The 25,631-nt window shown below is 47.4% G+C and overlaps 2 protein-coding genes and 1 long non-coding RNA gene across 5 annotated transcripts in view; 1 reads left to right on the top strand and 2 right to left on the bottom strand.

Moving 5' to 3' along the window:
* The window catches only part of Fgf18 (fibroblast growth factor 18), a 34,599-nt gene extending 21,905 nt beyond the window's left edge, over positions 1–12,694 (bottom strand). The window contains exons 1-2 of the mRNA XM_005376329.2: positions 12,571–12,694; positions 12,374–12,410 (exon numbers count right to left, since the gene is read on the bottom strand). Of these exons, the coding sequence (XP_005376386.1) occupies positions 12,374–12,410; positions 12,571–12,602 (69 nt within the window). The 5' untranslated portion in view covers positions 12,603–12,694. The remainder of the gene's footprint in view (positions 1–12,373; positions 12,411–12,570) is intronic.
* On the top strand, positions 6,213–8,571 carry LOC102021315. 3 transcript variants are annotated; one of them, XR_259709.2, is made up of 3 exons: positions 6,213–6,456; positions 6,827–6,985; positions 8,285–8,571. It is a non-coding gene; the product is annotated as an uncharacterized LOC102021315 (long non-coding RNA). The 3 variants fall into 3 exon arrangements; XR_001232409.1 differs by adding an exon at positions 7,930–7,994 and having other exon boundaries at positions 6,213–6,985; XR_001232408.1 differs by having other exon boundaries at positions 6,213–6,985.
* A 6,675-nt stretch (positions 12,695–19,369) lies between the features above and the next one.
* Positions 19,370–25,631, bottom strand: part of Npm1 (nucleophosmin (nucleolar phosphoprotein B23, numatrin)) — a gene marked incomplete in the record, with an annotated part of 67,714 nt that continues 61,452 nt past the window's right edge. The window contains 5 exon segments of the mRNA XM_013509269.1: positions 19,370–19,725; positions 21,650–21,724; positions 23,803–23,904; positions 24,620–24,703; positions 25,142–25,199. Of these exon segments, the coding sequence (XP_013364723.1) occupies positions 19,687–19,725; positions 21,650–21,724; positions 23,803–23,904; positions 24,620–24,703; positions 25,142–25,199 (358 nt within the window).

Raw genomic sequence — 25,631 nt, 5'->3', positions numbered from 1 at the left:
GGCTGGTGGCACCATAAAAGGTTCTTACTGCACCTAATAACACATACACTCAAATACTTTGAGTGAATGAATGAATGAATGATTAAAAGGATAAATGTTGACAAGACTTGAAGCCCTGCAATTCCATTTAACACTAAATTAGGTTTTCTTACAAGCCACTAATTGGATGCATTTTCCATCTAGTCTAACCACAACACCAAACAGGTGGTGAAGTCTAGACAGCATCATCGGTTTGTTCTGTGCAGCCACAAAGTCTGGTACAACCCCAGACACATAGGACCCCACTCCCACAACAGCATGGTCCCACCACGCCCATGGTTCTTGGGACTCTGGCTGCCCTAGCATGTCTCACCTCTCAGTTGTGGGCTTCCAAGGGCAAGGAGTAAGTCTTCTTCATTGCTATGGTCTATGCACAGCCCCAGGTCTCTGAGCCCATGCTGACTAGCAGGTCTCCCATCCCTGGCTGAGCCCCATAGACGTTTCAGCAAGACCACATTATTGAACCTTCACAGTTGTCCTCCAGCTGGAATCCTCATCCCACATTGCAGATGAGGAAACTGAGGCTGTGCAGTTGAACAGATTCAATTACAAAGCAAGCAACACAGTGTTAACCCTAGGGTTTGGGGGGCTTCCTGCCCACCATCCCTCAGGACAGCCCAGTGCCATCAGAAGCTCACCCCAGATGCAAAGCCCAGGGCGCAGGGACAGCTCTCTAACTAAGGGACCTAAGCCTTTCTTAGCCTTAGTTTCCTCACCTACGAAATGAAAGTAATGATGATGGCATCTACCCTATGGGGTGTCACGATTAAATATACAAAGCAACATAGACATGGTGATACATAGCTGTAATCCCAGCACTCTGGGAGGCTGAGGCAGGAGGATCACAAGTTCAAACCTGGCCTAGGCAACTCAGTAAGATTCTGTCTCAAAATAAAGTAAAAAAAAAAAAGGCAGCACAGTAGTGCCTTGGAGCCATGCCTGGCACAAGATAAACCCTATGTCAATGTCAGGGTAACCACAAAGAGAATATAAGGGAACACTTCTAAGGGCTCCAGATGAAGCCCAGAAAACCAGATTACAGTCTGGAAAGATGCTACTGCTTTTGTGAGCCCTGACAACCTGGTGTCATGGGAACACTTGTCACCCCACTTAACAGATACAGAAACTGAGGCTGAAAAATGTTATGTCCATTACCCTAAGCCACCCACCCCTGTGGGGCAGGACCTGGCCTACTGACTCATGAAGTATATCTTCTCCTCCTTTCCACCAGCCTGCAATGGCCCATCCAGGTTTCATAGCCTAGATTTGATTCCCAGGACACCCCTACCCACTTCCCACCCTGATGTTCAGGAAAGAAAGAATTCCAGGGCCTGAGGTCCATATCTGGAGGGCATTTGTCCTGAAGGCCCCTACCTGTGGCCTCTAATCTTCCTGGAGTGACTTCAGGAGGTGGCCTGGCCATCCCCCTCCCCCAAGAGCATGTATCCGGCATCCCCCTCTGTCCTCCAATCTCCTCCTGCTCGCAGGAGACCTTATCGACCAGAGGTCAAACCAATCTCCTCACCCCGGGTCCCAGAGGAGAGCTGCATTGCCCCAGAAGCCAGCCTCCCATTAATGATTTTCTTCCTAGCCCACTGGACAGAGGCAGCATGGGTGACCCAGGGTCAGCAGGGGCTATCGAGTGGCCCTTCCCCAGGATATGGGAGGAACAACAATCCATCTTGCCCAGCTTCCACCATTTAAGCTACACTCTGTGACCAGATCAATCCCCAAGGAAGTAGCAGGGGTGGCCTGTAGTGGTAGCAGGGTCTGTCCCCCCGGAAGCAGGACATCCCTCTGGGCTTCCTAGGCAAGGCCTCTGGTGGGCTCAGGGAACCCTGCCTCCTTTCACCTGGCTTCAGACACCTGTCCCGGAAGCCCTACTGCCCTCAGCCTCAGGCAGGGGAGTGAGCTGGACATACTACTGTCCCCAGAGTCCAGCCTGACTGCTTCACCCCTGGGTCTCAGCCCCGCCCCAGGAGGCAATCAGCAAATGCTTGCTAAATGGACACCTGGAGGCCAATGGTGCCTCATAACTTAATACCCAGAAGAACGGGGTGGCCAGCCGAAGGATGGCCAGGAACGTTTCCACACTAGCAAGGGCTATGCTGTCCTCTGCCCTGGGTATTGTGCTCAGAAGCCCCCTAGCAGCACAGGGGGCTGCTGAACAGCACCGATCTTGTTCACTCAACTACATGAGCTGCTGAGCACAGCAAGAGCTCAGGGCAGGGACCACAAGGCCACCTCTGGGGTCAAAGGGCTCCGTGTGAGGGAGCTGAGCTCCAACTCTGCCTCCAGAGCACATACAACACACTAGGGGACAGGGACATCTCCTGTCCTGTTAGCTGAGTGGCAGGTTACTTCGCCTTGGTGCCCAAGAGGGAGCCTGTCTTTGAGGCCTTCCCAGGACAGTTAGAGCTGCTGCCTGCCTGGCTAATACCCTCAGTTATCAGGGATGCCAGGGCAAAATCCAACTTCCTCTGCCCTCACTCTGCAAGAAGGCTTCGCACATAAAGGATGTGTCCTAGAGAGGGAAGGGCTTTAGCCACCCTGCCTTCCTCCCCACATCACACACTGAGTACCTCTTGGGTTAAAGCAGCTTTTTCCACAACAGGATGACCCTACAGTTCCCCTGCAGCCTACGAATTCAGCTATCCCCATCTGCCTGCCCTGCCCTAAGGACTTCGGCTCTCATGGAGATATTCACTCCCCAATCCAGGAGCTGCACAGAGCCAGCAAGCACCAAATGATTCCACTCCCCTCCCAGGTCTGCTAGAGTGTCAGGATCCAGGGACACCAACCTGGCACTCAATGGACCAGAGCCCATGCCCTCGCTTGCCAGCTGATCCTCTCCTCTCCTTGGGACACTCAATGCACAGTAGGAGCCAGTCCTCCCACTCGGAGCCCCAATTCGGCTCCCACTATCTATAGGACAATGTCTAATGTCATCCTCACAATCTGGCCCTGCCTACCCTCCAAGCCTGCTTCCTTAGGTACCTGGATGGGAAACTGTCATGGGGAAGCAAAGTGCTGCCAGCTTCCATCCCTCCAGGGATCTGGCACCCACTGACTCTCTGGACTGAGGACTTCAGTCCATGAACCCTGAAAAGCATGTTTGCAGGCTTCCTACTTCTTTCCAGGCCACATCTCCATCTCTCACGGGCCTCCTCCACACCACGCATCCCCCACAGACAGACAGTACAAACGCACTCCACACACCTCAACAACTGTACAGTAACTAACACTAATTGGCCGTAGGTGTCCCCGGCTCATCTCCCTTCACAAACTTACTAGATTTCTTTAACTCTCAGTTTTCTTGTTGGCAATAAGGAGATTGCTTATAATATTAACTGCAGAGAAAGACTATACTAGTCATGATAGCTATTACATTTTTTCTTTACTTTTGTTCTTTAAATGGCCTTGATTTATGGAGCACTTCCTCTGTGGTAAGAACCATTTTAGGTGAACAATCCTACAGAGTCACCAGAGCCATCCTAGAGTTGGTATGATTATGACCCCCATTTTACAGATGTAAAAACTGAGGTTCAAGGAGGGTATATCACCTGACCTAAGTCACAGAATTAGTGAAAAGAGGGCTCAAGGTTCAAATATGGCTCCCATCTGTCTAGAGCTCAAGCTCTCCAACGCTTCACCCCAGCCTTCTACCATTTTCCCTTCTCCTCCTCACCAACCTTTTTTCCTCTATAGTGCTTCCTCCTAGGTTTCAGTTAACCCTGGTCAATTAAAGTCCAAAATTATTCCCTGGAAAATTCCAGAAGTATTACATTCTGTGCCATTTTGAGTAGATGGTGAGATCTCAAGCATCTCTTTGTCCAGCATATCCACGCTGTATATACTACCCACACGTTAGTCACTTCATAGTCATCTCAACTATGAGATCAATTGCCTCAGTAGCACAGTGTCCATACATAGAGTTCAGAACTATGTATCCTTGGTTTCAGGCAACCACTAGGGATCTCGGAATGTACCCTTAAGGATAAGGGGGGACTACATTCCAAACAGCAACTGGTTCAGAACACATGCCATAGCTGGGGTGAGGGGTAATACCCATGAATGAATGAATGGGCTGGAAGCCTTGAGCTCCTCCCTGGGAGAGAGAAGGATGGAGTCCCACTGCCCTCACCCACCCAGGTCTCTGCTCTTTGATCACCAGAAGTCCAATGCACTATCCACTGAGCCACAGAGCCACCTGATCTCTGCTCTTTGAGGCCTCGTGCAGTGTGGGCATGCACTCCAGGAGCCTGCCCAGAAAGGGGGGTTCTCTCTGGTCTCTAGGAAAGCAGCCCACAGACTTCCAGTGACATCCTATCCCAGCCTGCTTCCTCTAGTGGCAGCAACAGAAGAAGGCCAGCCTCACCAAGGGCTTCCAGAGCTTCTCCAAATTCTAGATTCAAACCTGAGACCTTCCTTGGCAAAGTAGGAACCCGTCTCTGCCCCAAAAGGCAGCTCCCCAAACTCTTCCTCAAAAGCAGCCTGGATGCTCTCCCGGGGGCTGCTGCCAGCCACAGTGCTCTGTAGATTATCATCATCAATACTCACACTGGCTCCCATTTACTGGGCACTTGCTCTGTGCCAGGGCCCAAACTAACTAAGCATTTGCCAGGCACGGTCTCCTGAAAGACGCAAACTGTCACTGTCAGTGTGCTCTGGGTGACACAGAGACTCAAAGAGGCCAGGGTCTCGCCCAAGTTGCACAGACAGTGACAAAATCAAGATCCAAACCTCTCTCCGCATCTAAAGCACTCAGACTCCCCTCGCCCCACTTAGCACTTATGTGTAGAAAGAGGAGGAGGAAGACGAGACCCACCTCAGACCTGGGCTTGGCTCAGATGGGCACCCTCTCCTTCTCTCAGCCCCAGCTTGTCACACTCACCACACCCAAGTCAGCCAGGACAGAGACGGAGGCTGCGAAGGGTCCTTCCCCACCCCCAGCCTGTGCATTAAGCTCCCAGGCCTATCAATGTATTGATTGGCAGGGCCAGGCCGTCCGCATGAGAGGGGGCTCTGTGGGATGGGGGCTGGGCCTGGGGTAAGCTTCCCTCTCCCCGTATATCAGCCTTCTCTGTACAGATGGTCAATATGGGTGCTGCTGGGCTAGGTACCTACCTGGAGCCAGCCTGGGGTGGGGGCAGGACCTGAGCCCTCTCTCTCCCTCCCTTCCCCCCAGCCAATCCCAGCTTCATTTCCACTTCCCTTAAACCCTTGGGTGAGAAGAGTAGTCGCCTATGCCTACGAGATGACAAACAAGCCATTCATTGCGGCATTCAGTGCCCAGCAGAGCCTTGAATCACCCCCATTCCTAAACTTGATGCTCCAGCCACCCCAACAGGCTGGGAGCTCGCTGAGCACATCAGGCCATCCTGTGCTTTAAGGGAGCACTATTGTGCGCTGTGTGCCTGTGATGTCTTACACACACACACACACACACACACACATACACACACACACACACACACACACACACGCATAGGCACATACAGATGCACACGCACAGCTTCACCATGTCCTTTTTTCCTGGTTTGCTCCTGTCTCAAGGTTTGAATGTGGCATTCTCCCTGGCCCACTCTCCTCACCTCGGAGTGCCCAGTGCACCCTTAAGCTCCTATTCTCTGGCACCCTGCCCTCAGCGTCTCTTCAAATCCCAAGGGCTGGGACAGGAACTGATCCCCTGGTGCTGGGTGTGGGGAGCCCATGCCCCAAGCCCACCCCTCAGGGACCCATGATTACCCTGCATGCCAGGTCAGGACCAGGTGCCCAGCACCTGGGGCACAGGGAAGCCTTCACCTGGCCTCTAGAGACTGGGTGCTGAGGGATACTCTAGCCTCAAGTACCCCACAGCCAGTGGTAACTGCAGCTCACAGTTACTTAACACTCATCATGCCCAGTGCTGTGCCAAGTGCTTCCCCAGGGGACCACAACGTGCCCTTCCTGCAACCTGAAGAGGGAGGTGCTACCTCAGGGCCCAAAAGAATGAGGGGCAGTTGAAAAGCCGATCAAACTGCTCAGTCACACAGCTACTAACAGAAGTATAGGGTAAGACCCAGCAGGCTAGGCCAAGAGCCTGGGCTCCTTCCTGTCCCAGTGGGCCCCGATAGAGAATGCTCAAAGGACTGTGACAAAGTACCGTGGGATTCCGAGGCAGAAGGTGGGACAGGAGTAGGGGAGGGTGGCCAATTAGCTGCCCAAGTGGCAGCCGTCTCTTCTCAGGGAATGCTGAGGAAAGAGCTGAGGCCTGGATGTCTGTACCCACCTCCAACCTAGCTCTGGGGCAAACATGCAGCAGGTGTCCTGTAGATGTTTGTGGATTGATAATGGGGAGCAGCACCATATTTGAGTGCCTACTGCATACCTGGGCCAGGACGTGGCTTCCATTACTTCCACCAACAAGCCAAAAGAGTAACAGTATTATTCCTATTTTGCACATGATGAGGAAGTGGAGACTCAGAGAGGACCTAGCCCAAAACCATACAGCTTGTCAGTGGTGGAACGGCAATTAAATCCACACCTAAGTCCAAAGCCTATGCTACAACACAAACTGAAGGAGGCCTGCGGTCACTGAACCAAGAAACACATCCTTACTAGCTTTCTCTAGCATCTCACAGCAGGGTATACACTAAAACACACACAGCATCTAATTGATTGGGCAATTGCTATTACTCAGTTATTTACTATTAAGCCCTGTGCTAGCTATTCCATGTGCAGCACCCCATTCGGTTCTCACAACAACCCCTAAGAAGGAGATGTTTCTCATTACCCCATTTTACAGATGTGGAAAACTGAGGGGCAGATGGTTGAAGATTAAGGAATATAGCTGCTGAACAGCTGCTAAGTAGCACAAACAAGACTTAAAGCCAGGTACCTCCTACGCTAAAGCCTGTGCATTCAAGCACAGCGGAAGCCACACAGCTCACCTTGCTGACACCAGGTAGGTAAACCAAGGTTCTGAGAGAAGTCAATTGCAGAAGCAAGATTGGAACCCATGGGCCCTGGGCATCATTGTGTTCTGCGGCCCTCAGGAGGCCTGTCTTTGGCTCCAGCCTCGACAGGGCTGCATTTTAACTGGGTCTGGGACCTCGTGCCTCTTAGATATCAGAGCGCAGGAACTACCAGCAAGCCTGACTACACCCCAAGGGGCCCACTTACCTGCTGATGTCCAGAACAAATTCCCAGCCTCAGGCCAAAGTGCTGATGGCAGGCCTAAACCTGTACTAAGCCAGATGGCTGGCGCCCAGCCCTTGCCACACGGCAGGCCCTCAGCATGCCCTTTCCCCCAGTGGCCTGCCGGGAGTCCCTGTGAGTGAGGGAGGGCAGAGCAGCCCAGAAACATGATTGAGCACTCAGAGGTTCACAAAGAGAAAGGAGCAGGTCAACACCAAGCCACTCACCACCACCCAGTGACCAGTGGGTGGCAAGGCCCTGCAAAAGGTGGGGAGCAGTACAAGGGAACCCTCCTAGCGCCAGAGCAGAGGAGATATCAGTCAGGAACTGCAAACAAGTTCAAGGCTGTGCAATTCTTTTCTTAGGCATCAGAGACACTTTGTTGGTTGCTGTTTGTTTGTTTTTCCATTTTACACATGCAGAGGCTGAGACCCAAAGAGGTTAAGTGACTTACCCAAGGCCACACAGCAAAGAGAAGGCAGAACCTCAATTAGAACCTCGGGCCACGCCAGGCCGGGCCGGGGATATAGCTCCGCAGCATAAATGCCTGCCTGGCAAGCACAAGGTCCTGAGTTCAATTCCCAGTACCAAACAAACAAACAAACAAAAAGAACCTCGGAATATCTTTTAATAAGCCTGGGTCCTGCAGCCTTGCTGTGGGACCAAAGGAGGGAGACTAAATGCCCCCAAGCCTCCTGTCTTCATCTGCAGAACTCTCTAACTCCAAGCTGACTGGGAAGCTTCCCATGGACAACCTGAGAAGCACCTGGCATACAGTAAGCCTGCCACCCCGGGATATTACAAGTATTGTCACTGATACTGTTGTCCTTGGCCTGATGGGCCCTGTCCCCCAACTTTCTACACCCGCCACTTTCCTGCCAGAGAACTAAGATAGAAGTCAACAGTCCTACAGAGGACAGGCCTCTCCTCCCAGACCCCTCCAGCCTCCAGAGCCACCTGGGGCAGGGTAGCGGCTACATTCGGAACATGGACAAGCTGCCCCAAACCTGCTCACAAGGTTGAGCCAGCCACAAGACATTTTAAACATCCACCTCTTTATCTCCAGGTGAACAGGTGACACTCAGGGGCCACAAGAATCCTGGCAGGGTGCCCCTACCTCTTCCCCACCCTCATTCCTGCCTCTGCAGCCCTCTGAGATCTGCACACTCCAGGAGGACCACAGCCTGCGGACACTGAGGCTCACCTGGGCTCTGATCATCCCCAGCCCCAGAGTCCAAGCAGGATGTCACTGCTGTTTCCCCACCAGTGTTCTAAGTAACTTCATAATTCCTTCCGAAAAAGCCAGCTTGGTGCCACGGAGTAAAGGGCTTGAGCCCAGAGTCTTGCTTCTTTTTTGTTTGTTTGTTGTGTTTTTTGAGAGAGGGTTTTGCTACACAGTTCAGGCTGGCCTTGAACTCATTTTGTAACCTAGGCGGCCTCGAACTCCGAAGTGATCTTCCTGCTTCAGCCTCCTGAGAGAGTCTTGCTTCTTAACCAGGGCCTCAAATAAATCCCTTCCCCACTGTGCCTCACTCTCTCTACCTACCTCATCTCCTTGCAGGACAGATGAAGGGAAGAAAACAGCTTCCCAATGTAAAAGAAGCTTTCAAAATTTTACAAGCAGCTCCCTTTTTCCTTAGGGGAGTCATTTCTCCTCAGCCTTGTTTTCCTCCTCTGTTAAATGGGAAGAAGACATACCCTGCCTCACTACACATCAAAGCAGCGGAAGGGGTGGAGTAAATAAATGCTTGTGGACATGGCAGTGTCTCCTCCATACCTAGAGCTGAGAGGCCAGGGAGTGGCCAGGAGACAAGGTCTATTCCCAGGGTATAAAGAAGCTGGCTGGAAAAAACTGCTACAGGGAAACCTCACTGACTGGACAGAGGGATGCTGTTGTTTTAAAATATTAAAAATGCCATCCAACAGGACACCTTTCCAGCTTAGTCTTGCTGCAGAGGACACTGCCCCTGGCTTCCCCATCCCAGGCAGTTTGAAGGAAGCTTCCAATCTCTCTGAAGAGGCTGGAGGTAGGTAGGAGTGGTGAGGCCGAGGGGAGAGTAGAAGGTCATTCCCAACCTGAGCACCTCTCACACTAAGAGGAAGTGGCACCGTGGGAGAGACAAGGGGCTTCCAGAAGGGACAAGAGGCTGGAGGAAGTCCCCCCCTGCTCTGGCCCTCCTCCCGCCTGGCCTGTCTGGGGAAGGCTAGGACCTAGCCGAGCCTGGCGGCAGGAACAATGTCAGGCAGGTGCCAGCGGAGCAGCGTGAAAGGCCCAGCCCGGTGTCATTGTCAGAGCTCAGCCAAGTGCAGAAAAGCAATTTACTGGTCACGCCGCCTGCTCCCACGGAAATTTTTAAAATTCTTCCGATTTGAGCTATCTGCAGTGTCCTGAGTCTTGTGGAGAAGGGATGAAGGGATTTTATTAAATTCCCAACTTCCCGCTTCCCAGGGTGGCCGAGGGCGGGCTCACCACACTAGGGGTGGGTGGAGGACCGTGTCTGGCGTTGAATGTGCTCATGGAAACGTGGCTTGGGGGCAGGGACCTATTCTGAGCCTGGTAGCTGAGAGATAGGAGGAGCAGAACCCAAAAACTCCACGGCTAAGACTGGACTGGTCTCCAAAACTGTGAAATCAAGGAGGGAAGGGCACAGGTACACCCATCTCCTAGGTGAGCAACATGCCTTCCCGGGGGGGATGAGAAATTGTAAAACTTCTTCCATCTCTGTCGTGTACCACTGCAACCCTGGGGCCACCACCTTTGCAAGTGATGAAACTGAGACTCTCAGGGTGACACTGACAGGATGGAGCTGATACCCAGGACTAGACCACATGACTGCCTTGCTCTGAGCTCTCTCCACAGCACCATGAGGTCTCCCTGGCCCCTGCCCACACCAAAATGCCCCAGCTAATGTCACCTAAGGGCACCCTGCCCAGAATGTGGCCACTTTCCGTGTATCTGACCAGCGCCACCTCTGCAGGGATCAGATTCCAGATTCCTGGCAACCTGCATTCTCATCTCTGCCCCTAAGGGCCATCCCACCTTTGTCCCTGAAGTATAAATGGGGACATAAGCATACCGTCCTTGCCTGAAACTCCACCATCAAGGTAATGTTTCTTTACCTTTCAGGGATCCAGGGTGCTTTTGAAAACTTATGGGTTGCTGAAAGCCCTCTCCAAAATGCATTTGCATGCTATTTATTCTGCCATGTTTCAGGAACACCCTCCCCCAAATCCCATTCCTAGATATCCCAGGGATGCATGGACCAGGAGTTAAAAACATCAGCCCTGTGGTAGTTCAGATGTGAAAAGGTTAGAGAAGACAAAGGAAGGGAAGGCACACGAGAAGAACGGAGGCTCTCTCACCTGCCTGAAGGCTGGCTCTTGACCTGACCCTAGCTGACCACCCAGCTTTTTCCTAAGATGCTGGCTGTAGCTCTGGCCAGGAGGTGGAGGTGGGAAGCCGCAGAGTCCAGACTCCCTCCCTCACATTCTCCTCGGAGAACACAAAGACCACCCAGTAGCCCTCCTGGGCCCCACTTCAACAAGATTCAAGAGCAGCAGGCATCCAGAGGCTTGGGCAGCAAGGCTCAAAGACCTCCCCCTATGCCGTGTCATCAGCTCTGCCCCAGGCTCCATACTCCAGGAAAGTTTTCCCCAAAACCAGACAATCAGACCCTCTGGAGCGACCTCAGGGCATGCCCTGTGCTTGAGGACTCAGCTGCACACCAGGAAGACCACGACTGGAACTGGCCTCTCTCTCTGACACCAACGGTTCCCCACCCTGTCCCCCACCCCCATCACCACACAGGGTCACATCTGCTTTGGCGAACAGCCAGTCTTAAGTTACTGACTCCAGTTGTATTGATTCAAGAAGTCACTGGGGACCTCATCCTAGCCAACAGGAGGAAAGAAGGCATCAGTCCATCCGTCCGTCCATCCATCCATCCATCCATCCTTCCAGCCCCTAGCCCCCAACTCCAATTGGCTGGTCCCTATCAGGATGGTAACACTACCAACAAACACTGCAAGAGGCTTCTGGGTCTCAAGCATTCAACACACAAACAGAACACTGGGAAAACCACCATGCTCCCATGTGCAAGGCTCTCTCTGGACCTCTCCAGAATCCCAAAGGCTAAGGCCTAAGCTTCTCACCTAACCCTGCAAGGACACCTGCCTTTAACGAGGGGGAAGGGGCAGATAATCCTCTTTTGGCCTGTATCCAGCTCCTCCTTGGTCCCCTCCCTTGCAGCTCTAGGTGGGTGGGGGGCTTGGGCAGCTGGGCTTCCTATTCCCTTTGCCCACCCCCTTTCTCCCCACCACGCTGAGGCTGCTCTGGTCTGGTTCTAATCGGGGCTGAAGTCGGCTCCTTCTTCCCCTCTTCTCCAACCCCCCTCCCCTTTCCCTTCATTTCCACGGCTTTGGAAGCCAGAGCGTTCCAACTGTCTGCGTGCCAAGACCTTCCCGAGTCTGAAAGCTGCTGAAGTAACAGATCAGATTTTAGCAAGTGCTTTCCAGGCTGAGCGCCAAGCCCTCTTCTGATTCACGGAGTGCAAGAGCGAACGGAGAGCAGGAGCAGGCGGGGAACCAGCCCAGGGCTGCACCACCTTGGGTGAGGGCGTGCGGAGCGAAGCCGCTCCGGGAACGGCCTCGGGCAATCGCCCCTCGGGCGAGCGCTCGCTCTCGCTCGCTCTCTCGCTCTCCCTCTCTCTCTCCCCGCCGCCTTTGAAACCACAGACTAATTTACAACTGAAGCTCCTCTCTGGACTCGAAATACACTCCTGCAAGGAGCCTTTTTGTTTGGAAGAGCGGGCGGCGAGGTTAGGGGACAGTTTGCAGACAGACAGAATCTCTAGGTTCCAACTCCTTGCCAGCTGCAGGCAGGGTTCTAAAGCCAGGCTAATTGCTGGACCCCCCTCCCAGCCCAAGCCGTCAAGAACCGCGGCAGCCTAAGCCGGCAGAAGCCCCTCAGCAGAGCACGCTGCCCTTGGCGGGGCCCCTGCCCGCGCCGGGCGCACGCGAAGCCGCCCTGGGAACAGGTGCACTGGGCTCTGAGCCCAGCAGGGGTGGGGCGCAGCGAGGGGTGGGTGCGGCCCGGGAGAGGGGGGTCTGCGTGCACCGCGAGGGAGGGGGGGGGCAGAGCCAGGAACCCACGTACCTGTACCTGGAAGCAGAGCAGCAGGAAGTGTAAACACCTGCGGGAGAGAAATGGAGAGGCGGTCAGTGGGACTTGAGGGAGAAGGGCGCGCGGACAGACACGCAGGCGGAAAGTCAGACAAGACGGGCGCACAGACAGAGCCACAGGCACACGGACAGACGGCGGCAGAGTGGGCAGCCTCGCACGCGGGCGCTTACAGGCAAGAGCAGGCGGAGGGCGCTGAATACATCGCTGGGCGGGGGGGAGGCGGCGGCTCCTAGCCCAGCCTGCACATGTCCGCTCCGCGCGGCCGGGACCGGGCGCCTCCGCCGCCGCCGCCGCCGCCGCCGCCGCTGCTGCTGCTGCTGCTGCTCCCTCCTCGCCGGCTGCTGCTGCAGACTCTCCTGCTCCGGGGCGCTCCGCGGCGCGCCCTGCGGCATCAGCGCCCCGCGCGGCTCCTCCCGAGCGCTGCGCCCTCCGGGCTGGCGCCGGGGCTGCGGGGCGGCCGCCGCTGAGCTGGAGGCGCCCGGCTAGTGCAGGGAAGCAGGATCACTGCTGGCCGTCCGTCAGTCTGGACGTCCGCGGGGCTCTGGCTGCCCGGCTTACTCCGGAGGCAGCATGAGTGGCGGGGATGGCAGCCGGGGAGCGCTCTTCGGCAGGGACGCGGAGATGCGCGGGGCCAGGGGTCAGCGCTCCGGGGCTGGGGCGCGCGGATGCAGCGCGAACGCGTCAGGGCCGCTCCGTCTGGGCGCCCGCCGGCTCATGTCTCCTCCTCCGCCTCTCTCCGGCCGTGCGCATCGCCGCCTCCCACCACTGGCTGCGGCCGGGGCGTTTTCTACGCGCGGGCGGCGAGGGGGCGGGGGGCCGGGGGGCGGGTCCGGGCCCGAGCCGGCACAATGAGGATGCGGGGCCCGGGGGCTCCCCCCTCGGGGCGCGGCCGGACGGGCGCTCAGCTCGCCTGGGTGCGCCGCGCCCACATCAAAGGCGGCCCAGCCAGCTCCCCTGCCTGCCGCGGCCTTTCGACTGCCGCCGCCGCCTCCACCTCCGGGCTGCTCCGGGTTGGAGCAGAGGCTCTGAGACTCCAGACGACTGGACCAGCAGCTCCGAAGTCAGAACCCTCGAGGCTGGAGCTTGTGAGCACTGGAAACCGTCGAAGTTCTGCACCCGGGCGCAGTGACCCGCTGCGCAGTGACCCGCTCCACAGCGCAAACGTCTGAATTGGGCAGGCGGTGGTCTCTAGGAACGCAGTTAGGTGCGGAGGGAGCGCCTTCACTCACCCACCTACGCCATTCACACACCCACCGGCGTTTGAGGAGCCGGGAGGGCGGGCCAGTCCCAGCCCCTAGTAGCTCCACTGGAGGGTGGGGTCGCTTTTACGCGCCCTGAGTCCACGCAAGATCGGGGCGTTTCCCAGCCACCCTCCCGGCAGCGGGTGGACCGGGCTAAGTGAGTCCTTTTGCTCTCTTCCCCTCTCGACTGCTGAGGTGGGGAGGGCTCCGGTGTCCTCCCCACCCCCTCCCCGGAGCTCCTGGGTAGGTTCTCGGGATCCCAGCTGGGCTCTCGGATAGGCAAGCCAGCTTTGGAAGCACACGGCCACCACCTAGCGGCTTCGAGGCATCACTGCAACCCCAGACCAGGCATGCTCTATGCCTGAGTAGCCAGGACTCTGGTCAGCGACCACTCCAGGACCACTAACCCCAAAATGTAGATATTCTTATCACACAGCTTTCTCAGGCTACAGCCCCTATCAATAAACCCTGCTTTGGCCTGATGCTAACAGGAAAAGGTGAAAAGTGTGAAAGAAATAGAACAAGCTCAAAAAGTCAGGAATCAGGACTATCAGAAGCCTCTGCGTGTCACTGGTTGATACTCCCATTTTGCTGCTGAGGGGTGCTAGCTCCTGGTCATGGACACGCACTATTTTAAGTTGCTAGGTGAAGAGAAAATTCTTGCAAGAAGCTGATTAACTGAATTTATGTCGACATTCTGAACGCCAGAACTAATCTTTCAACTAGTAACTTCCCAATTTCTGGAGAAAATGAGCCTACCCCTAAACCCATGTTGGCACAGCAATGGTTTTGGTTTACACCTGAAGTGTTTCAAGTATCTCCTGGCTACTTTAACTTGTACTTCTATTGAGTAGAGTTGGTATGTAACTGTCCAAAAATGCTTTGCCATCTTTTATTAGTACTCAAATACAATGTATTAGTCAATTTCATCTATCGTACAAGACTGACCAAAGTCAAGTGCACTGTTTAGAGTTAAGAACTGCACGTCCTGGATTTGAATGTTGCCTCCAACATTTGCTTATACGTTCCAGCAAACAAATCTAAGGCTGCTTCCTCATCTACAGAATGTGGCTAAGGACACTAATACCAAAGAGGTGCAGAGTACCAATGAGACCATTGTCTGGCACATACTGCAGGTTCTAAACGTTTTAGACCAGCAATTATCCCAGGTTTTAGGTTTACACAATCTTCATTTCATGAAGGTGGCAAGCTGAAGCACTGAACTGGAATTTTTTACTCCAAATTTAACCACTTTGCCACATTTTTCCTTTTCCCCACCAATCACACCCTCAAAACCCAGTTCCACATTTCCAACATAACCTTTTCCCTTAAACCCATGAGTCTCAATTCTATTGGGATTTGGTATGCTAATCAAACTTATTATCAATCACCACTAACTGAGATCCTGTTTTGAGACCCTGGTTGAACACACAAGGTCCCTACACTAAGCAAGCACTGTGTTTCTCTTAGGTAAGCTGGGCAATACAGACAAGAAAAAAGCTAGCTTGTTACCTGTGCTCAGAAAGCAATCAGAGGGGTAAGACGGTAGAATATAGCAGAAGACATGTACTGAAGATCTTAACATTTACGCTAAGATAGGACAAGCCAGGGTATTCCAGGCAAAGAGGGCATCTATAGAAAGTTAGGTGAGTGAGATAGTGAGGTTAAGATGATACTGACAATGCACTTGACTGTCTTGTAGGCAGGCCCTCATAAAGAAGTAAACATTTTTCAGGTCTTTCATGTATAGCTTTAATTTTTAAATGTACAGTACAGAAATTTGACAAATGTATCTATGTGTAAACATGACCTCTTCAGGTAACCTTTCCACCCCGAACAGCTGGTTCTTAGCAGATCCTCCCAATTTCATGTAGAACCATACAAGAGGTGCTCCTCCGCTCCTGCTTCAGCATGATTCTGAGATTCATCCATTGTTACGTTTACCAGCAGATAATCCTTACTACTTTAATAGGAAGGACATACAGCAACATTCGACAATTTATCAAAGGCTTTAAAAATATGAATCAAGTTCCTCTAGCTGAAAATGTTCAAGTGACAGTAAGGAGGCCGCTGAGGTTCATCAGTCCAGTCTAGGCAAGAAGAAGAAGCTTATTTGGACACACATGCATTCAACTCCCAGCTCTAAGGTAATAAACTGGCAATTTTCTGAGGAGAGTGAACAAGTATGTCTCCCTATCCCTTCTTCAAATGTAGTTAAAAAAAATAACCAGCAGTGCAATCGTGCTTTCCCCCTCTACCCAGTCTCAGATTCTGACTTGATTCAGTGAGTCTGTGGAACAAGTACTGTGGAGACAAAGGTGGAGAACACCCAGCCCAAGAACCTAGGAAAACAGCTTCAAGCAGCATTGTCTCAACAGGACTACTTTGTTAAGTAGGCCCTTCGCACAGATGAGGCTTTCCCAGAGACAGCTCTTGGAAACTTCGGCATCAAAGCATGATGGCTGGATTTGGTAGCACACACCTGTAATCTTGGCAAATTAAAAGGCTGAGGTAAGAGGATCAAGTTCAAGGCCAACCTGGAAAATAGCAAGACCTTGTCTCAAAAATGAAAACAAAGAGGGTAGTAGCTCAATGCTCACTGGGCTCGGTCCCTAATACCAAAATAAAAGACTAGCTTAATTGGGCCACATATTGGAGTGTGAGGCTTTAGTTTTTAAACTGTCTATGGAGAAGTTACAAATACATCTTACTGAAGCTAAGGTCTATATTTTAGAAATATGGGGCTGAAGGTTAAAGTCTGAGACTTCCTTCTAGGCAGTTCTTTACTAATTTCATTGCTCCCTGACTCAGCAAAGTCAGAACCAGGTAGTACCTTCTACAAGTACTACAGTACCTGTATAAACCTCATGTTACTATACTGGTCATTTCCATGACTCAGCTCAAAGTATCCTGATATATCAGCTAATTTAGCTTGTTTCTTAACTAATACTGAACTGAGACTTCTGACGCTGAATTTACCCTTATATTCAAAGGATTTGACTATGAAAAAAGTTTCCAACCTCAGCCAACCAATGCACCGATGCCTTTTATGTTCTTAAAGAATCTTCTCCCTTGCCTTTCCAGGATAAGATGAGCCTGCTAACCTAAAACACAGTAGGTATGCAATGCTCCCAAATGTGGTCTATAAATACAATTCTTTTTAAAGCCACGGCTCCTTGGAGAAATACTCAAAAAGCCTAAGAAAATGAGCAACTTTAACCTGGAACATCTTGTCTTGTTAGAAAGCAAGCCAGGTATAAGACCAAGGTCTACGACAGTACAAGGAAGCCTAAAAGAGGATTCTATCAAAAAGAACATGTTAGCACCAAAATTGATAGTTGCCTTTGTATGTATCTTTTAAAAATTCATTTGGAATATACTGGTTTCTTCCAGAGGCTGCCAAGACATCAACTGCTGAAATTGGTAAAGAAACATTAAGAAATGTTTATAAAGCCCCTCAAAAGACTGACCCGTTAAGGAACACTCCCAAGAAGCAGATACAACAGCTTGGTTAGCATGTATGGAGGCCCTGGATTTGACCTAGGTACCATCCAGTAAGAAAACTGTCATTTTTTTAGATGACTTGAAACCTTCAATCTGTCCTTCCACAACCTTATCTGAAACTTTGAGGAATGGACATCATCAGCTTTATTTAAAAAAGCATCAAGAACAGGACAATCAGTCAATCCAACTGCTTTCTGTTGTACTAGAGAAAGCCCTTTTAGGTTTCCTACTATGTAAGTTAACTAAACAAAAATAAGTCTAATTTTAGATGCAAAGAATGCAAACATTACAAGTTTCTGACCTACATTTCTTGAAAATGTTAAGCCTAATTAATTATCATACTCCCTAAGATATAAAGTGATGCTAAAAAAAACAGTTCTTGGTAGCATCTCTCAAAACTATCTGAATACCACCAACTTTAAAAATCAAATAAGCAATCTGGCAGGTAAGAGGAAGGGCTAGGGGTAGGTCTTAAGTCCCCAGTTTAAAAAGTAAATGATCTGGGGCTGAGGATATATAGCTCAGTGGCATAAGCGCTTGCTTGGCAAGCACAAGGTTGTGAGTTCAATCCCCAGTACTGCAAAAAAAAAAAAAAAAGTGAATGATCTAGTCCAGCACAACAGTGTGACTGAAGCCCAACTACCCAGAAGGCTGAGGCATAAGGATGGCTTCAGGCTTTCATTACATCTGAGGCCAGACTGAGCAACATGGTGGACTATCTCAAAAAATCTTTGAAAGCTAAATTACATAAACGTTTTTTAAAAATGAAGTGTGTTCCAGCAACAGAGTACAATAAACATTTACCGCTGGGCGTGGTAGCACATGCCTATAATCCCAGCACTTGGGAGGCTGAGGCCACTGGATGCCATGAGTTTGAAGCTTCCTGTCCTATAAAGTGTGTTGAAGGCCAGCTTGAACTGCAGCGCAAAGCCCTGTCTCAGAAAAGACCGAAACAAAAAAAATCAAACCACCTCAAGTCTACAAGGTGTCTACACTAAAGCTATAAAAGAGAAGCAACTTAAGTCCTGGGGAGGAAATAAGGAAACTACAATCTAATGACCTGATACATGGAAAACCAGGAATACAAACAGTACTGTACCCAACTTTTGTACTACCCCAGAGATAAAAGGGTTAACATATGTAGACCCTCATCAAAACAATTCTAAATACAAGCCCAGACAACCAATGCCACAATCCTAAATAAACTTTAGGAAAAGAGAAACAAGTTAACAGAAGGTGACAAGTCACAACTGACCATTTCAAATCACAATTAATTTCCCTCCCGTTTTTGATACGACCGATGAACCAACCCCTTTGAAAAGTTAAAAATAAAGCACAAAAATTTGAAAACTGCCTTTCTTAAAAGTTTAAACAGAAAGGAATGGGGAAAAACAGCCAAAAGAATCGAAAAGAAAGCCTAAGAATGGAAATAGAACACTGAACTCTCCATTCTCCCTAAGAAAATGCCCCAAAACTGAAGTAGTCAGCCGAGAAGCCCGTACAAAAACACATGAACTAAATTTTCAGAAAAGCACATGCAAGAGAACACACTAAAACATCAATGGAGTAGGCAGAGAGTAAATAAGGTATGTACTTCAACCAGGAAAAAAAAAAAAAATCCAGCTGAGAAGCTAGGCATAAAAATTCAAAAAAAACACTTCTCCCATGTATATACTAGGATACACCACAGCAATAAAAGAGCTAACACTACAGTATGTTTAACTTGATTCATAATACATTAAGCTAAAGTTTAACAGGTAAGCATGTTTCAAGTATCAGCCTCTGAATATCCTCATGTAGTCAACCAGTCTTACTCCTATACATGGAAAATTTACTATTCTTGGGCAAATCATTTTCAGTTCTTGTTCTATGGAAAGGCTGTTTCAGGCCACTTCAACATGCCACATTTCCTTTGGATGGCAATGTCAGGAAGATGGGAAGTCTGAGAGAGTATCTTCGAATATACTGCATAAATTTTGTTTACTACCAGGAAGTGGGCATGCATGCACACTAAATCCTCAGATGAAAACTGCGTTAACCAGGACTGGGAATACAGCTCAGTGGTAGAACACTTGCCTAGCATGCATGAAGCCCCAGGTTCCATTCCTGACACCATGAAATGCTTAGAAGGCTAGGCAAAGGACATTTTTCACTATTTAACATTTTAAAGTATATTAATTTCTTTAACACAGTATAAACGTTAAATAAGTAAATAGAAACAGTGTTACTTTATTAAAATACTGAGTTTATTTCACATGTATATTTTTGTCTCCCTACCATCTCCATGTCTGACCACCACTACTACTATGTCTTATCATAACATTCCATACATACTTAAAACCAAGTAAAGGGTGGAGTTCCATCTTTAAAAACTAAACAGGCATTTCAGACAACACATTCTTGGCAATGGGACCTGGACAACATTTATCAAACACGGTAGGGAAAGTTCTCACTTTGCATTATAAAAAGGATAGCCAGATAGCAACTGTTACAGAAATGAAATAAGACTGAAAGTTTTAACAAACTGTTTAAACTGTTTTCTTAAAGAGACTTCCTCCACTGCCAGAGATCTTGAATAGCCTAGAAGAGGAAAAAAAAAAACCTTGGTTAATAGGCAATACCTCATAGGTATCAGTAAATCAAACCCTATCCCTTCTAACTGTTTTCCATTTTATATTCTACCACAAAAAGTTCATGGTAGTTAATTAAGAACTAATACCAAGGTAATTCATATTCAAACATAAATATTTCAGTAAGATAGACCAAGAGATTTCAAAATTACAGTGGGACAACTGAACAGCTTAGGGAGTAAGAAAATCAAAAGGAGACCTATTTGTCCAGTGTTGCCCCAATCTCAGCCCAGACATCAGCTATGCCAGAGTCAATTACAAAATGGTAAAATCAGTTTGCTTTCTCCTCACTGTTCACACCTTTACATAAATGCACTAAGTCCACAGGCAGTACTTTTTCCCAGTAATTTGTGACCTTTTATAAAAATATTGTCTTAAATCTCATGATTCTACTAGCCAAAGCCTCATAAGCAGTTTTTCTCATGAGAAAAATATTGCACAAAGGGAAACTGTACACAGTTACATATGTTATAAATTATACTGTAAAAATGATTAAGCTTTATAGCTATACTGGCTCAGTGTCCCTAATCTGAAAATCCAAGAATCAAAAACTTTGAGCATCAACATGAGGTTCAAGTAAATTTCAGATGCTGAGTCTTGGGATTAGAGATACTCAAACGGAAATCATGCAAATATTCTACCCCCATGCCCTGGGATACCCAACCTGTGATAGTAAGATCAAGCTATTAATGTCTACCATTTCACTACTGCAAGTTTTACTCTGGCACCTGAAAATATACTTTCTTTCATAGTGAGGTATGGCATCACTGCCTGCAAACGCAGCACTCTGGGAGGCTACAGCAGAAGGCCCACAGGTTTTTTAGCCCAACCTGTAGTGAAACCATACCTTAAAAAAAAAAAAAAAAAAGTACTGGACAGTGAAGCTAAGGGCAAAGACCCTGGGTTCAATTCTTACTACTGCCCCAAACCCCCCTCAGTTCTGTTCTAGAATAAAATAGGTGTACATTCAGTCATTTAAGCTGCAGACTGACAGAATAGTGTTTAGAAAGCCCATGTAACTTCAGTTGTTACTACATCTTCAATTTTCTTCATAAATTTCTATCTTCACTTTTTTGGGCAGCAGTTTAAGAAATTACATATCCTAGACTGTTAATAGTATATGCAGATTTTTGTCTAACTTTTTATCTTCTCCCCTGTATGATTAATTGTATAATGCAGTTTCAAAAGAACTTTCATGTCTAACAAACTCAGGAAGTTCACAAAATCTGTACTTCATATTTTAAGATTCAAATATACACCAAAAAAAAAGTCCAAATAAGAATTAATCTGATACCTTCATATCCCAATTGTATTTTCCCACGAATGACCTGGAAACTACAATGGAAGCAAAAACCACTATAACTTTCTAACACACTGAACAAAGCTAAAATACAGGAGATGGGGATCTGTCCTGTATGTACATGAATTCTAGCATCCCTATTTAGCTGCTTCTACATTTTCCTTTATAATTGTGCATTGAGAAGTGAAAATAAGAAATAAAAGGACATATAAGACACTAAAAGTATAGCTTAATAGTAGAGTGCTTGCCTGGCCTGGGTGGACCCTGGGTTCTGTCCCAAACACCACAAAAATTCTTCAGGGCTAAATGGAACAGAAACTAAAAAACTCTCTTCACTAAGCCCACACAGTATCAAAAGGAAAACAGTTAAGTAACTAAAAGGTAATTTACCAACTACAGAGAAGCTGGGAAAAAAGTTTACTGAAAAAGTTATCTCCTCAGTCTCTGCCAAATAAATTCTTAAAAGGTTATCTGTGGTTAGGAATCGTTTAAAAGGAACCAATAATGAGTGAAAGGAAAATCAATAAATCATGAGAAATATGAATTTGGTCACATCCCCAGAAAATTTAGTTACCTCCTGGTCAGTCATCCGGAAGCAATTCTTCACATAATTGATGAACTTGGCTTCCACTTTGGGAAGAGAACCGCCCTGTTGAGGAAAAAAAAAATACTGAAGGTAACTATAGAAATGTTTGCAGAGATAGCATTAGCCAAGTCTTTGAAGATCTGCACACTGATGTACCATTTCTTTCCTTGCCTCTTTAGCAGTATCATTTTTAGGCCTGGAAATACTTGGGAAGCAAGCACATCAGGACTATGATCTTTCAAGGACCCCAACACAAAGTCTGCTTAAGGTTGATCACCCCAGTAGCCACTGGGGAAATTATGACATAAGCTATACTTGAGATTCTACACCCCTGCAAATATGGCAACTTGGCTACCTGTACAGAACTAATGTCAGTTTTATCACAACCCTCTATAATTCAGAACCAAATACACAGACATGCCCTGCTTTTCAGAACCATGTCACAAGTGACCAAAATTAAAAAAACAGTAGTACCAAGAACCGCAGCACAACACCAACCTCAGAATCAATTCAGAGGTTATAAAAAAGTGAATGGAGAAATCAGTAATAACTACAACTTGACTCCCCTCCAACATGTCCTTCAAACTATGAAAGTAGGGGCAATACTGTAATAGCATCACCAAAGCCATAGACTTTGACACTGAAAATTAAGACATTACTATAAAGTTTACATTCACCAACTCTAGAATTATCTCCTATTTTTATTATTTTACTTGTGTCCTGTTCTAACTAAATTTTAATCTATTTGTATCGTTTCTTTTACAATTTCATTAAGATCAAGGTTTCCAAATGCCAAAGGAACTATACGAGAGCTACAGCATCAAGATACTTAACTTGCCCCATCACCTAGTAAATAAACCACTCCAGTATTTTTCATTCTAAAATTGTCACATACATTATTGGATTCATTCAAATATTTATTGAGCAGCTAAAAGAAATACAAAGGTAATTTTAAAACAAGAGATGAGCCATATGCACAATGTATATAGCAATATGTAAGGTTCACTGAATCACAGCAGTTAAAGGAAAAAAAAGTGCTTTAGGAAAAAGATGCCTTCCAGCCTGGTAGAGGGTGTGAGTGACAAATCTGGAAAAGGGGATTGAGATTAAAATAGAAGACTTCAGTCTGGATTGTTGATGATACTCAGTATGGACTATTATTTGTCTCTCCTTTTCATTTCTCCCCATCTTTGGGCTTAATTTATCAGTAGTGCCCAGGACTGTTCAATGCGCCTGCAATTAAATCAAGGAAATAGGACCATATTAAAACGGAGGGGATCATTTTAGCACTGTATGCAAGGGATAAAAATATATCAGACACCTGTAAGGCTATTACAGCCTTAGTGTGATTAAAGCAAAAGAAACACATTCTGTTACTACAATGTTAATTTCCCAATGCGCTCAGAAATCTTCAAGCCATACAGCGCCAACAGACACAGGAAAAACATGAGCTAGGAGCTGGCAATTATTCCTCAACATTCTACATTTATTCTCATTAACTAGCTTCTAGAAATATTCACAGCACTACAGATTCTCTCAAATGTGATTCTAAGACACTTAAGTCAATTTTTTTCCTCTCTACATAAGTGCAGAGTTTGATGAGGTTAGCCCTGGCCCCCAGTCTAAGAAGCAAGACAAGACTGCTAATTCCCTTCTTACATGTTTTCCACTACTAAAAAAAGGAGACTAGACATATCTTAATTCCACGTATATCGATTAGAGGTGCCTTGACGTAAAAGGCAAATAAAATGACTTAATTTGCTGGAAAAGGTTGAGTCAGTAATGAGTATTTTTTTTTAACTGTAACACCAAAGACTGTCTATGGTTTTCCAGTTGCTTGCAATTTTATGTAAGACTCATGCCCTCTGCTGGTTCTGAAGCATAATACAACCAGAAAATGTTTTCGCTGATCTCACTTTATATCAAAATGTATCAATATGCTTTACCAATAATGTACAAATATGCTTTTTTGCAGTTAAGATTTGCTATTTATACTTTTATAAGCCATTTGTGAAAATGTTCACATACCAGAAGTACCAGGGGTAGGTAATATTAAAATACCAGAGATAAGTAATATTAAAAACATAAATTACAATTATCCAAATCCACTTAACTAATTTCTTGAAGACAACTTTACTTACCTTTTCTATACTTGCTTGCATTTTTGCTTTAATGTCTTCTACGGAACTAGGTCCTTTGGGTGTTTTAGGAGTCTTTTCCTGTTTTTTAAAGGATTCCTGGCCCTACGGGAAAAAAAGTTGAATTTCAGAAAGTTGTAAGTATATAGCTCTTAAAACTCATCTTACCTTGATATTCTGAATTATTCTTACAATTTTCCTTTACAAAACCCATACTAGGCTGGGCGTGGTGGCGCATGCCTGCAATGCCTGCACTCACAAGGCTGAGGTAGGAGGATCATTTTGAGTCTGAGACGAGCCTGGGCTACAAAGTGAGCTCAAGGGCAGCCTGAACTGCAGTGAGACCGTCTCAAAAAGACCAAAGAAATTAAAAAAACAAAACAAAACAAAAAAACAGTATATGACCAGAGATGATGTTAAAAATAAATCCATTTACGCCAATTACTTGGTCCATAAAACCGTTTAAGAAACTGCTTCTAATAAGCTCCAAAATAAAGGGTCCTGTAGTGTGAAGGCAGCTTAAGCACAGCATTCATGCAAGAGGATACAATAATCTCCACACGTACAGTGTAAGCATTGGCATGTCCCTAAGCTCCACAATAGTATATAGCCAGTGGGGAGAATCTCCGCTCCAGGCAGTCAGGTTTGCTTAGTGCAAACAACTATTTTTATGAGAAAAAACTTTGCTTCTTACTGGAATGTCAGCAGCCTTGTATCGAATTTTTGTATACCCACATCAACAAGCACATTTTAGACCTTTAAAATATCTGTGTTTTAAGAGTTCTCAAATGTCCCAGTTTAAATGTATGCAGCTACTTACTTTAGATCTTGGTGTTGATGGTTTTGAGTCTTTTCCATTCTGGTTTGATTTTTGTGCATTTTTAGCTGGAGTATCTCGTATCGACTGCAATTAGAAAACCATCAGTGTACTCACACACACGAAGTATGCTCAGTTCAAATGTTTCCCCAAGCCATAGTAAAAAAATAAATTAAGGGCCAGGGATATAATTTTGTGGCACAAGCACCTGCCTGGCAAGGGTAACGTCCAGAGATTGATTCCTGGTTACCAAAACGTAAGAAAAGAAACAAAAACCCACCCCCAAAATAATTCTAAATTAGAAGTTCTCAGTAAAGTCCTAACTCAGAACCAATTCTCAGTATGATATCCTCAAGCTAGTTTCCATTAGCTACAGAACAAGTGAAAGGCGAAACTTCCATTACTTGTTATTAACTGTTTTTGATAAATCTTTTTTGGGTACAGGGAATCAAACTCACGACCTCATGCCTGCCAGGTGTATCACTAGCCCTGATAATCTTAATAGTACTCCTTTAATTTACTCACTTTCTTCACTGGAGCTTTCTCTTCAGTTTCCTCATCATCAAAATCATCATCGTCATCACTGGAAATAAAAGAAGGCAAGATACTAAGGACATTCCAAATTTTAAGACACGACAAAAAGAACTATGCGCAGGATATAAGCTATGTGAACATTCATGTGAACTATAACACTTCACAAAAGCCAAAAGGTGAGAACAGCCTCAACAGCTCAATGGATAAAGAAAAATATATGTAACACATAATGGAATGTCTTCAACTTGAAAATAAATCCTACCTGCAGCAAAATGAGTGAACTTCCATTTTTTAATATGAAATACACCAGTCAACTAAAGGGTGAACGGTATCCTACTTATAAAGGTACCTATTGTAACAACTCAAAGTGTAACTGCCATCACCAAGGCCTGGAAAACATTAAAGAGTCTGTCAAAAGGTAGTCATTTTTTTTTTTTTTTTTTTTTTTGGTTTTTCTCTGGTACCAGGAACTGAACTCACG

This window comes from Chinchilla lanigera, unplaced genomic scaffold (genome assembly GCF_000276665.1).
Source record: "Chinchilla lanigera isolate Chin_1 unplaced genomic scaffold, ChiLan1.0 scaffold00007, whole genome shotgun sequence".
Taxonomy (NCBI): Eukaryota; Metazoa; Chordata; class Mammalia; order Rodentia; family Chinchillidae; genus Chinchilla; species Chinchilla lanigera.
The sequence above is the reverse complement of the archived record's forward strand: the minus strand, read 5'-3'. Positions and strand labels throughout refer to the sequence as shown.